The 14,055-nt window shown below is 39.3% G+C and overlaps 1 protein-coding gene across 11 annotated transcripts in view; it reads right to left on the bottom strand.

Moving 5' to 3' along the window:
• The window catches only part of LOC109870797 (RNA-binding motif, single-stranded-interacting protein 1-like), a 64,887-nt gene extending 51,531 nt beyond the window's left edge, over nucleotides 1–13,356 (bottom strand). For 2 of the 11 annotated variants that reach the window (XM_020461423.1, XM_020461422.1), the window contains exon 1: nucleotides 642–997. In XM_020461423.1, the coding sequence (XP_020317012.1) occupies nucleotides 642–692 (51 nt within the window). In that variant the 5' untranslated portion in view covers nucleotides 693–997. Of the gene's footprint in view, nucleotides 1–641; nucleotides 1,009–8,488; nucleotides 8,699–8,780; nucleotides 8,906–13,121 lie in introns of those variants that run through there. The other 9 variants (XM_031805398.1, XM_020461419.2, XM_020461425.2 and 6 more) reach the window with 9 other exon arrangements.
• Between the last annotated feature and the right edge of the window lie 699 nt (nucleotides 13,357–14,055).

The raw sequence follows: 14,055 nt of genomic DNA on the forward strand, positions 1-14,055 counted from the left end.
GAGTGTTTGCTAAATGGCTAAAATGTAAATATAAAGTGGCCGAATATCAACATTGGTAAGGCACTTCTACTGAACTAGTTCTACATTGGAACACACAGTGGTGAGGACAAGCTCTTGAATCTCCAAAGATTTCAGAAAGTCTCTTGAGAATGCCTTCACTTCTCTAACATATCAAATTAAATGAATTTGATAACATAAACTATACATATAAACCATAAACTAAATTAATTGTTGATTAAAATCCAGGTCAAAGAAAAGGTTGATGAGTAGCTAGATTGAATGCACTGTTAAAGGGCTAAATACACTGACATCAGGACCAACTATGGATATTCTAACAAAATCAATTGAAATAAAAATAGCAGCAATAGCCTACTAGTTTACTGAAAGAATACAACGAGAAGACAGCAGTTTCAGAGTAACCCACTAATACCATACGAGTAGAAATATGTTTTAAAATGCCTAGTGAAATTCTGTCGACTAATTCAAACTAAACTTTCTGTTCCTCAATTCTCTCTGAGAATAGGCTATTTGTCCCCATAGGCTGATCAAAAAATACATGTTTGGCGACTTCAATGAGTCAGCTTGATGATGAGGATGAATGTCTATTACATACATTTTGTATAATCAAATAGGCTATTTACCTGCTTACGATACGGAGTCCTCAATGGGTTGCAAGAATTCGCAAAAATCATTATCGGTTTCCAAAGACCCAAGATCGATTGTTTTACTAATTTATATAAAACTATTTGTATCAAATGTTTAGGTGAAGTTGTAAATTTGACTAGCTACATATAGATGTGTTTGTAAAAAAAATCGTCTCTTTGCTATACTAAAGCAAAGACTACTAGGCTTACTATAGGTTACTGTAGGCCTATATGGTATACTGTATTTGACATATAGTATCATATACTACCATAAAATATAGCGATGTCAACGTATGCGCGAATTAGTCCGAACTTCGATTTCCCAACCCAGTTTCTGGAGTTCATTGATTTGCATTGAGTCCCCCGCATAACGCTGCCCATTAGTTACCACTGCCACAAAGTCATAAACCCCGCCTATTTCTACAATTTCTATTTTTAAAATGTGATTTTAAACCTAACCTCAATCCACACCTTAACCACACTGCTAACCTTATGCCTAAAATGCTTATGCTTAAAACCAAATAGCGCATTTTTTATTTAATGTTTTCTTGTCTTTACGATAGAGCCATACTTTGTGGCTGTGGTAACTAGTGGAAACCCCGCAGAACAGACCCTGCCTGGTGGAAGAAACCATTCCTCTATACGGTTTAGGGATGATGACTTCACTGGATAACATGAAAACAATACTATATCATATTTTTTTCTGCAATTTTCAAGAATATAATCTACTACAATACAGCCTATGGAAGGTGTAAGTACCATTAGCTGGTATAATTGAATAATAGGTCTATACAAGAGACAATGTTACAATGTTTTTTTCCCCTTTCGCTACTCTTCGTCTAGTCTGGAATGCATACCAAACATTCCACAGGGTTAGCTATCGGAGTTCATTGGGACGTCCCTACCCTAAACTCTAACCTTAAATTAACCCTATCCGTATCCTTATCCTAACCTTAACCATTACCTAACCTTAACCCTAACAATTTTCAACTTCAATGGGGTATGGACGTCCCAACGATCCCTGATAGCAAGGACCACACAGTGCGGCCATTAGATAGTTAAAGGAGCAGGACGATATTTTGACCGATGCAGGACCCATATGTTATTACAATTTTAATTTGAAGGCCACAGCATAGTACATTAAACTAAAATGATTGAATTGATATGTAGATAAACAACACTGAAACAAAAAGGCATAGGACATTTATAACACAATAATAATACATATTAACTCCTCAAAATAAATATTGATCAGATTGATGAAAGTAGACAAAAACATCAAACAGATAAAAATACACCTGGGAAAATGAAATAGAAAATATATATAACCAATTGAAAATGTTTTCAATGTTCACAGTTCTAATCCAGTAATCGTTACACAGTCTAGGCATGCAACGGATGTGGAGTAAATGTGCAAAGAGACTGCACGCAACAGTAAGGATCGAGCCACTCTTCAGCAGAGATCCGAAATTGTAAGTGAAAGGGTGACCCAGGTTTTTATTATAGCAAAACATACACTCAGAGGCAGCACTAGGCTATAAATCGAAACCCATTCACCTGCCAGTCTCAGTCTCTGATTGGAAAACCAACAGTGGTGGTGAAGTCAGAATGTGAATTCCTGCTGACCTTCAGTGGTCGTTGCCTTTGTGGTTACATTTTTGACCTATTTCTTGTTCCGCCATGCTCTTTCTTTTCACCTAGCATGTTGTCATCCTTTACAGATTTCACTCTCCTTCTCCAAGCTGCATTTCCTGTCTTTAAGTAAATCTATTGGTCATCATAGCATCAGCAACTCTCAATGTAATTCCATGGGGGGGTAGAGTGGTAGTTATTTACCCACTAGGCACAGTGTCAGAGCTCACCCTCATCATGCATTTTCTGTCAGGGGCTTTGAACCAACTGCTAATAAGATTATGCAACATCTGGTCTTTTGACCACTGCAAACAGAGCAATGTCAAAATTGGTCTAAAACCAAATCAGCCAAAAAAAACGAAAAGCCAATCCCAGTAAAATGTTTCCTTTTGGTTTCAGCATGGGCTCACTTTAAACCTGAACAATAGAGGTGATTTACTAAAAGCTACAATGAATCTTTCCTTCCTGTTTTTTCCTAGTTGCATTTTTTTGAGGTTGTCAAATGGTTTCCTAAAATGTTTTCCTAAAAGACACTACAGATATAGTCATATATATAGAGCTTATTGGGAGGCCATTTCAGCCACCATTAGATGCAAATCACAGTTAAAGGGAACAGAAAGACCTGAATCAGCACTCTGTGGAGGTCACTGAGTGAAAGGGGACCAGGGTGGGGAATGTGATAGTCAGTGGAACTATCCCTTTATATAGGAATCAAAAGTTTGGACACACTATTTTCTAAATTGTAGGATAATAGTGAAGACATCAAAACTATGAAATAACACATATGGAATCATGTAGTAAACAAAAAGGTGTTAAACAAATCATAATATATTTAATATTTTAGATTATTTAAAGTAGCCACCCTTTGCCTTGATGACAGCTTTGTACACTCTTGGCATTCTCTCAGCAAGCTTCAAGAGGAATGCTTTTCCAACAGTCTTGAAGGAGTTCCCACATATGCTGAGCACTTGTTGGCTGCTTTTCCTTCACTCTGCGGTCCAACTCATCCCAAACCATCTCAATTTGGTTGAGTTCGGGTGATATTGGGGGACAAGTCATCTTAGTCAAATTGCTCTTACACAGCCTTGAGGTGTGTTGGGTCATTGTCATGTTGAAAGACAAATGATAGTCCCACTAAGCGCAAACCAGATGGGATGGTGTATCGCTGCAGAATGCTGTGGTAGCCATGCTGGTTAAGTGTGCCTTGAATTCTAAATAAATCACAGACAATGTCACCAGCAAAGTATCCCCACACCATCCCACCTCCTCCTCCAAGCTTCACAGTGTGAACCACACATGCCGAGTTAATCTGTTCACCTACTCTGCGTCTCATAAAGACAAGGCGGTTGGAACCAAAAATCTGAAATTTGGACTCATCAGATTAAACAACAGATTTCCACCGGTAAGCCTGTTCTTCTTATTGGTGTCTTTTAGTAGTGGTTTCTTTGCAGCAATTCGACAATGAAGGCCTGATTCACAGTCTCCTCTGAACAATTGATGTTGATATGTGTCTGTTACTTGAACTCTGTGAAGTATTTATTTGGGCTGCAATCTGAGGTTAGCTCTAATTAACTTATCCTCTGCAGCGGAGGTAACTCTGGGTCTTCCATTCCTGTGGCGGTCCTCATGAGAGCCAGTTTCATCATAGCGCTTCATGGTTTTTGCAACTGCGCTTGAAGAAACTTTAAAAGTCCTTGAAGTTTTCCAGATTGACTGACCTTCATGTCTTAAAGTAATGATGGACTGTCGTTTCTCTTTGCTTATTTGAGCTGTTCTTGCCATAATATGGACTTGGTCTTTTACCAAATATGGCTATCTTTGTCACAACACAACTGATTGGCTCAAACACATTAAGAAGGAAAGAAATTGATAGAATGCCACGAGTGTGCAAAGCTGTCATCAAGGCAAAAGGTGGCTACTTTGAAGAATCTCAAATATAAAATATATTTGGATTTGATTAACACTTTTTTGGATACTACATGATTCCATATGTGTTATTTCATAGTTGTGATGTCTTCACTATGATTCTACAATGTAGAAAAGAGTAAAAAATCAATAAACACCCTGGCATGAGTAGGTGTGTCCAAACTTTTGACTAGTACTGTATGACTACGGCAGTAGCGGTCGCTGACGTTTTAAGGTTATTGAGGACACATTTTTTTTAATGAGCAATGCCTTATTTCTATTACAGCATATTGGATGACTGTCATTCATAATCCATTCACCAAGTTTAACATTGACAGGTTTAGGCTACTACATGATACTAAAATGTTCTCTATATATGAGGTTGAAATTCATCCCAAAGGTGTTCGATGGGATTGAGGTCAGGGCTCTGTGCAGGCCAGTCAAGTTCTTCCACACCGAACTCGACAAACCATTTCTGTATAGACCTCACTTTGTGCCCCGGGGCATTGTCATGCTGAAACAGGAAAGGGCCTTCCCCAAACTGTTGCCACAAAGTTGGAAGCACAGAATAATCTAGAATGTCATTGTATGCTTCAGAGTTAAGATTTCCCTTCACTGAAACTAAGGGGCCTAGCTCGAACCATGAAAAACAGACCCAGACCATTTGTTCTCCTCCGCCAAACTTTACAGTTGGCACTATGCATTGAGTCAGGTACAGTTGAAGTCGGAAGTTTACATACACTTAGGTTGGAGTCATTAAAACTTGTTTTTCAACCACTCCACAAATTTCTTGTTAAAACAAACTATAGTTTTGGCAAGTTGGTTACGGCATCTACTTGTGCATGACACAAGTAATCTTTCCAACAATTGTTTACAGACAGATTATTTAGCTTATAATTCACTGTATCACAATTCCAGAGGGTCAGAAGTTTACATAAACAGAGTTGACTGTGCCTTTAAACAGCTTGGAAGATTCCAGAAAATGATGTCATGGCTTTAGAAGCTTCTGATAGGCTAATTGATATCGTTTGAGTCAAATGGAGGTGTATCTGTGGGTGTATTTCAAGGCCTACCTTCAAACTCAGTGCCTCTTTGCTTGACATCATGGGAAAATCAAAAGAAATCAGCCAAGACCTCAGAAAAAAATGTGTAGACCTCCACAAGTCTGGTTCATCCTTGGGAGCAATTTCCAAACACCTGAAGGTACCACGTTCATCTGTACAAAAATAGTACGCAAGTATAAACACCATGGGACCACGCAGCTGTCATACCGCTCAGGAAGGAGACACGTTCTGTCTCCTAGAGATTAACGTACTTTGGTGTGAAAAGTGCAAATCAATCCCAGAACAACAGCATAGGACCTTGTGAAGATGCTGGAGGAAACAGGTACAAAAGTATCTATATCGACATAACCTGCAAGACCGCTCAGCAAGGAAGAAGCCACTGCTCCAAAACCACCATAAAAAAGCCAGACTACGGTTTACAACTGCACATGGGGACAAAGATCCTACTTTTTGTAGAAATGTCCTCTGGTCTGATGAAACAAAAATAGAACTGTTTGGCCATAATGACCATTGTTATGTTTGGAGGAAAAAGGGTGAGGCTTGTAAGCCGAAGTTAACCATCCCAACCGTGAAGCACGGGGGTGGCAGCATCATATTGTGGGGGTGCTTTGCTGCAGGAGGGACTGATGCACTTTACAAAATTGATGGCTTCATGAGGCAGGAAAATTATGTGGATATATTGAAGCAACATCTCAAGACATCAGTCAGGAAGTTAAAGCTTGGTTGCAAATGGGTCTTCCAAATGGACAATGACCCCAAGCATACTTCCAAAGTTGTGGCAAAATGGCTTAAGGACAACAAAGTCAAGGTATTGGAGTGGCCATCACAAAGCCCTGACCTCAACCCTATAGACAACGTGTGGGCAGAACTGAAAAAGTGTGTGTGAGCAAGGAGGCCTACAAACCTGACTAGGTAACACCAGCTCTGTCAGGAGGAATGGGCCAAAATTCACCCAACTTATTGTGGGAAGCTTGTGGAAGGCTACCCAAAATGTTTGACCGAAGTTAAACAATTTAAAGGCAATGCTACCAAATACTAAGTGAGTGTATGTAAACTTCTGACCCACTCGGAATGTGATGAAAGAAATAAAAGCCGAAATAAATCATTCTCTCTACTATCATTCTGACATTTCACATTCTTAAAATAAAGTGGTAATACTAATTGGCCCAAGACAGGGAATTTTTACTAAGATTAAATGTCAGGAATTGTGAAAAACTGAGTTTAAATGTATTTTGCTAAGGTGTATGCAAACTTCCGACTTCAACTGTAGCGTTCACCTGGCATCCATCAAACCCAGATTCGTTCATCAGACTGCCAGATGGTGAAGCGTGATTCATCACTCCAGAGAACGCATTTCCAGTGCTCCTGAGTCCACCCGACACCACTCCACCCGACGCTTGGCATTGCGCTTAGGCTTGTGTGCGGCTGCTCGGCCATGGAAACCCATTTCATGAAGCTCCCGACGAACAGTTCTTGTGCTGATGTTGCTTCAACAGGCAGTTTGGAACTCGGTAGTGAGTGTTGCAACCGATGACAGACAACGGCTGAGCCGTTGTTCCTCCTAGACTTTTCCACTTTACAATAACAACACTTGCTGTTGACCGGGGAAGCTCTAGCAGGGAAGAAATTCAACGAACTGACTTGTTGGAAAGGTGGACTCCTATGAAGGTGCCATGTTGAAAGTCACTGAGCTCTTCAGTAAGGCCATTCTACTGCCAATGTTTCTCTATGGAGATTGTATGACTGTGTGCTTGATTTTATACACCTGTCAGCAACGGGTGTGGCTGAAATAGCCGAATTCAAAAATTTGAAGTGGTGTCCACACTGTTTTGTATATACTGTATAGTGTATCATAACCACAGCTAGCTCACCATATTAGCTAAAGTAACATCATAGTCAACATAGCTAATATAACTAACGCGTTAGGAAACCCGCTACAATCATGCAGTACAGTGTAGTACACGGGTTAGCAGTTACACCGGTGGGCCCCTGTGGCAATAAATTTGTATAACCAAAAGCTTACTTTGACTTGGAAGAGTTCCAGTGTTGGATATCCAGCTAGCTAACATCCCTCTGTTTGAGCCAGGTGTTTGAGAAGGCTAAACTAGCTAGCTGCATTTGCTAGCTAGCTAAGTAAGTGAAAGTGAAAAAAAATGAAGAAAGATCTCTCTCTATCTCTTGCTTCTCCTATATTTTTGAAGAAATTAATTTGTTCAAAACTATTGTCTTTCTCTATCTTTGAGTCTACTATTCTCCACATTTCATGCACTGCAGTGCTAGCTAACTGTAGCTAATGCTTTCAGTACTAGATTCATCCTCTGATCCTTTGATTGGGTGGACAACATGTTAGTTCATGCTGCAAGAGCTCAGATAGGTTGGATGATGTCTTTCAGAAGTTGTCATAATTACTGTGTAAGTCTACGGAAGGGGGTGAGAACCATGACCCTCCTCGGTTTTGTATTGAAGTCAATGTACCCAGAAGAGGACGGAAGCTAGCTGTCCTCTGGCTACACCATGGTGCTACGCTACAGAGCGCTGTTGAGGCTACTGTAGACCTTAATTGCAAAGCAGTGTGTTTCAATACATTATTTGGTGACCTGAATATATTTTGTATAGTTTTATCTAAAAAGGAAAACTGTTGAAATGTTTAACTTTTTATTTTTATGAAATTCACTGAGGAGGATGGTCCTCCCCTTCCTCCTCTGAGGAGCCTCCACTGGTCAACAGCTTTCAAAGTTATTACATAAAACATATAGCCAACTGCAATTGTTATTTCTTGTGAATGCATTTATTTACCTGAAACTTAATTTATTATTTTCTTTAGGAATTGATACTGACAATGAAATAAAACTAAAGATTTGAGCTGCTGCTCTACGGACTCAAAGCAAGTCTTTCTGTTTTCATGAGGTATGACAAACATCTCACCTATGAGTGAACCTACAATCACAGAAAAGCCTGCGGTGAGATCCGATCTCACACGGCCACAAATCAGTTCTTTTAAGCATGCTGTTTTGACATGATACAGCTGTCTCTGCTGAATCGGCAGAACAAACAAATGATCAGGAAGCAGGCCCCTCCCACGCAGTGCATACCTTTCAATTTCGTTCTGGCTCTATGCCAGATCAAACCCTACAGACACCAGGGCTCTTACACAGAATCTAGCAGCTTGACTAATAGATGACAACTATACACACCCTTACAGTGTACATGCACATTTATGGGAACGGTATACATTAGCCTTACCCTTTGATGGTAAGGAAATCAGCTACTTCGTCAGTTAAAAGGAATCAGGCACTCACAGCACATAGAACCATAAGACTGCCCTCCGTTTTTCTTGAGCCTAAGAGCAGCTATAAGGTTTAACACAACAATACTTCCTCTGAAAGGCTCACATCTCTCTCCCATCCATTTCCTTCCTCTCTGTTAGCTCGCTCAGAATGAGATCCAGCAATACCACGGAACCCTGAAATTCAAGTGGAGGAAAGAGAGTCCCAGCAGTACCAGGAAGTCTTTACAAACAGCTCTGTATATTTACCTTCCTGCCTGGATGGAAGGGGTGAGTTAGGGGGCCAAAGCCCCACTGAGGCAGCGACAGAATCATTTTCGACGACTCCCAGCGCGTTAGGGTGGAAACAAGTAAACCACAAAGACAAACGTGTGTGTGTGTGTCACACACAGGAAGACAAACGATAAAGGCATGGGGGTGGGGTAGGAAAGCTCAACCTAAAGTTCTCATTATCCAAGATTGAGAGTAGATGAATGGAAAGCCTTTCCATACTTCCAAATAATAATATGATAATTCAGTTAGGAAATCTCACACAAAACATGATCAAAGTATTACATTCGATTATTCTAAAAGGAGACTCTGCAGGCCATCAGGTGTATCAAATTGCAGAGACAATTCAATAAAAGCTTTTTAGAGTGGATGCTACACTCATGATAATGTTCGTCTTGTAACACAAACTTTTACTTTAGAAAAACAGCACTAAAACTACACAAATTCCTCATAATAAAAATGTAAATCAGTCTTAGTTTTGCCAGAAGTCTGCTTTGCAGACTGTTTTTCAACAATAAACAGAGAGGAGCTTGGACAGGACAGAGTTAACATGCTGCACTGTAGATCCCCATGACAGACAGCACTCTGCCCATCTGTCTCCAGCACTCACTGGTCATGTGATGTCAGCACCAAAGGGATGTGATCATGTGGCAAGTGATCTATGTTTGACTTACAGCACAGGGGGATAGAATATCAAACACTGATGTTTTGCTGTCAACAGCACATTGCTCAATCAGAGAGCTTTGGCTTAATTGTTGGTCAGTTGAGAGGGGTTGTAATAGAACATTGCAAACTCACTTGTCACGTTTTTTCTATGCATTAATGGTGAAAGAGACATTCATATTTGAAGAATGTTTGTAAGAATTCTAAGGACGTTTCATCTAGTGCCCAAAACTTAGCAATTACTTAATGTAGAGCATGCAATTTATTCCAAATGGGAAAAAATATATATTTTCATTTCATACTATCGTGGCCACAAAATAGACTTTTGTTATTTATTGTTTTACTTTGAAAGCAAATAGTGAACATTGACTAACCCACATTCATTATCTGATATTCAGTTGATTATAAGCAGAAATAATTCATATGTGTATTGCTAGAAAGTACATGATTGATATGCACTCATTTTCAATAATCTTTCCTATTCCCCGTTTTTCATAATCAATTTCCCCTTTCATGAATTATTTATCGATGAAATAGCCTGATACGAGATGTTTATTGGTTTTCCTCATAAATAAGACATGTTCTCATGAAAAAAGATAATAAGGGCCTTGATGAGAAGTGAAAATGTAAGTTTGTTCAACCCCGACTACGCTCTGCCTCCATAATAATTGTCTTTGCAAAGTAAAAATCAACAACATAGATTGCAATATTCCTGCTACATTACGATTGATATTATAACAGTTGTTGCTTTATTTAGTTGCATACTCATTTACATTATTTACACGAGAATAAATGAATAAGACATGATTACCTTTATGGCCCACGTGTCACCATTGAAACCTTTCTAACCCTGATGGGACTTGTCAATGTATTCTCTCTTTTTATGAGAGCCTCTTGGCAGAGAGAGACTCAACAGCAGGGTGGGTTTTACTGTGCACTGGGTAGGCCATCATTTTGCTCATGTCAAAAGTCGCCAAGAATGAGAATCATAGGAGCACAATGGGTGCTCTTTCAGCCCTGCGCCAACATAAAGAGCAGCACCTCTGTGCTGTTCAATTGTATACATTCCGCTGCCAGGCAACTCTCCAAACTTTATTGTAAACATTGTATAGGGCTTTTTCAGGCTCAGCATAATGCCATTGTTCACAGTCTCTGTATGTAATGTCCGATGGCAGTTAATGTGTTCACTTTTCCTTGATTAAAGGCTTGTGTTGACAACAAATAAGATTGATTTTTATTTATTTCAGGACTGGGAGCTGTGAGGATTTGAACCGTGATTAAACTTGTTAAAGCTTATTTACGTCAATGTAAACACTTTTTCAGCAGTCAGGACCATCGGTTGTTTCAACTGCAAATCTGTGACCCCCTAGTCTAGCTGTTCAATCCAATACTGGATCACTCACATAGATAGATGTCACTTGCACTGACACCAGTGTTCAAGTACTCGGTTATTAACTTAAAAGCAGCCTGTTCTGTGCCACTTGAATTCCTCAATCACAGTACGGTAGCTGGTCTCCTGCCGAGACAGAAAGTTGCATCAAAAACATGCTCCAATTTTCTGTGCTTTGTCAATGCTTTTCATTCCTGTGACAGTATCTCATAACAAATTGACAGTAAACAAGAACCCGAACAATGAATAATGCAATATTTAGGCACTGACTGAATGTGATTACAGCTCTTCTATACAAAATTAATATCACAAAAAAAGACCATAGAATGTCACTAAGTGTTAAATGCTTCAAACATCAGATACACACCTAAATAGACGGCGTGTTTACAGCCATGGAGAGAAATCTGTGCCAGGCCCCCGCAATAAGACAATAACAGAGTCATTTAATTTGGATCCCAGCAAAGAGGCCAGCAGGACACAGCAGGACAGTGATAATGTAAACCACCATGTCAGTTATCCACAAAGCAGGGCCCTGTTTGAAGTGGACAAGCCATTTCTGTATTAAGGCCACCCCACACATATCTGGTGTGTCATAAAACAAAGTGAATGGGGCCACATCCCTTTCCATGCGGAAATCAAATGAATGGCCCTATTCTTGAATCAAATTCAAAGAATGAGTCTTTAGTCAATGGAAGAATGGGATTAGAAGGAACAAACACTGAGGAATATTGCACATCAGTAGGAAGATGAGTTAAGGAAGCATTTTATGACTAAATGACCAGCAGCTGTGAATGCAGGTGATATGTTGACTAACTTTGGCAAATAAGCTAATACTTTCTCTTCAGATGATATCTTCAAAGAAAAGAGAAACCCGTAACCTGCTCTTGCTAGTATCACTTATTTTTACTTCAAATTATATCCAAGTGGTAAATAAACAGCCCATGCATTCATAACACAGCTATAATAGGCTGTGTTGCTAACACAATGTCATTCTAAAATCCTGTTTAATGTCCTTTTCATTGGATCGACACACTCAGATGTCTATCCCTGTTTGAAAACATATCCTCATTTTACAGTTGCATACTAAGTAGCCTACAGGGCTGGAGCTCTGGGACCTTGTCATTTAATAGGCAGCCAAGCTGATTAAACATGTATGGAGACTAAGTGATGCAAAGTATTCTGTAGGAGCCTCTTGATGATCATACGAGATGCCTGTAAGTCAACTGAGGACTGTCAGTTGACCCCATATGCCCTCTGACTTTCAACACAAAATGTATTAATGATGCTATAAAGAATTCTATGAAACCTGACTTGCGCTCTTATGACCATGAATAAATACAAAATAGAATATCAAATACTACATACACAATTCATAATAGTTGAATTAAATTGGGTGTATCTTGATCTAATACTTAAAGGTCCAATGCAGCGTTTTTAAACATCTCAATATCCAATCATTTCTGGGTAACAATTAAGTACCTTACTGTGATTGTTTTCAATTAAAATGGTCAAAAAGAAACCAAAAATAGCTTCTTAGCAAAGACCCATTTCTTAAGCAAGGATTTTGCTAGGACTGTCTTGGAGTGGGGAGGGGAATACTGAAAACTAGATGTTATTGGCAGTGAGGTTTGGAACTCGCTTTCTTATTGGTCTATTAACTAATTTACTGCCTGGTGATGTCACCAGGCAGGCCAAAACCATCTAACAAAAACAGTCTCTTAAACTAAAAGGGCATTATCACAATTTTCACAGTTTCACAGTATTATTCCAACCTCATAGTGTGGAAATATAGATAAAACACAAGAAATTCCCGTTGTTGACTGCACTGCACCTTTAATTATACATGGCAGTGTTGAAGGGATTTGGTAATAACAGTAATCCTATAAATTGAATGTCCTTTCTATTAGCTAACCCTGGAGAGCCACAATCTGGCCAATGTGAATCTAAATGATCCAAGTCAATAGTAATAAATAGTAACAACAAATATGTATGTCAGAAGAGTTTGACAGGTGTTGAGATGCACTAAATAGCCTACAGCATTCATTTGTGCTTCAAGTCATAGTCATCTGAACATATTTTCCTGAATATGCGTTTCAAATTACATAAACATAACCCTAACGAACAAGACATCTTACAGACAAACTAGAGTACAATAATCGGGACAGATGATGAAGAATATTTTCTTATCAATTGTCGAATCTAACCGCGCATTGATCATTTTACAATGTAGCTACTTTTCAAGTACATAGAACACTGTTTTACTTTACCTTCGCTTGCAGGTATTGAGGGTAGTAATACGAGTACTGGGGGTACATCTGTTGTTGCCACGCTTTTCCCATGAATATAGAAATATGAACCAATCGGTTACTTCAGTATTTCCGTCTATTCCGTTTTTCCAAAGTCAATTCTCTCGTTGCGGCGGGAGACCTCACCCTGGAACCAAACAGCGAAACAGTGGAATGTCCCAATGTCAGCCAGCCTCAGTGCAAATGAAACTGCGTTTCTGCGTGGGAGTTGGACCTGATGCGGGTAATGGGCTTTCTCTGGTGTGTGTACATTCTGACTAGAGCTAATGCTGACCAGTTGGCTATGCATGAAACCTCATTCAGAATAGTTTAAAGACAACAGTTTTATGCATTTAGATAATACAATTTGTAGTTGAAGATACAATAACGAAGTTTCAGTCAATGATGAATTGGAATTCCATAGGCCTATAGTTACTCTCCAGACATCAGTCTCCGATGTTGGACAAGTACTCACCTTTTCACCAGCAATCCAAACATTGCCATGTGACATCAATAAGTGAAGGATCGACATTTACAGAATGGTTACTTTGAGGAAATTGAAATGCTTTTTCAATTTCAGTCAAAGGGAGGGTTTAGTTAAGTGATAATGCCAGAGAACCCGGTGTTTTGGGGATATATTGGCACGGGTGTTCCACTCGGGCCGGCAAATCGTGCCAATATATCCTCCAAACACCAGCTTCGAGGGCATTATCACTTTTATACAACGAGTTACCAACATATTCAAATAATGATTGACATATTTTAATACAAATATATATTTTGATGAATTTATTCATACTATTTCATTCTTCCACAAGATATAGTCCCGACAGACATCTAAGGTTGCTACCCAAGCCGACTGGTCGTTTGTTCTGTCGTTTAGGTTGCCAGAGACACTACCCAGTCGTTAAGTCTT

Source organism: Oncorhynchus kisutch, linkage group LG26, assembly GCF_002021735.2.
Source record: "Oncorhynchus kisutch isolate 150728-3 linkage group LG26, Okis_V2, whole genome shotgun sequence".
In the NCBI taxonomy this organism is placed as follows: Eukaryota; Metazoa; Chordata; class Actinopteri; order Salmoniformes; family Salmonidae; genus Oncorhynchus; species Oncorhynchus kisutch.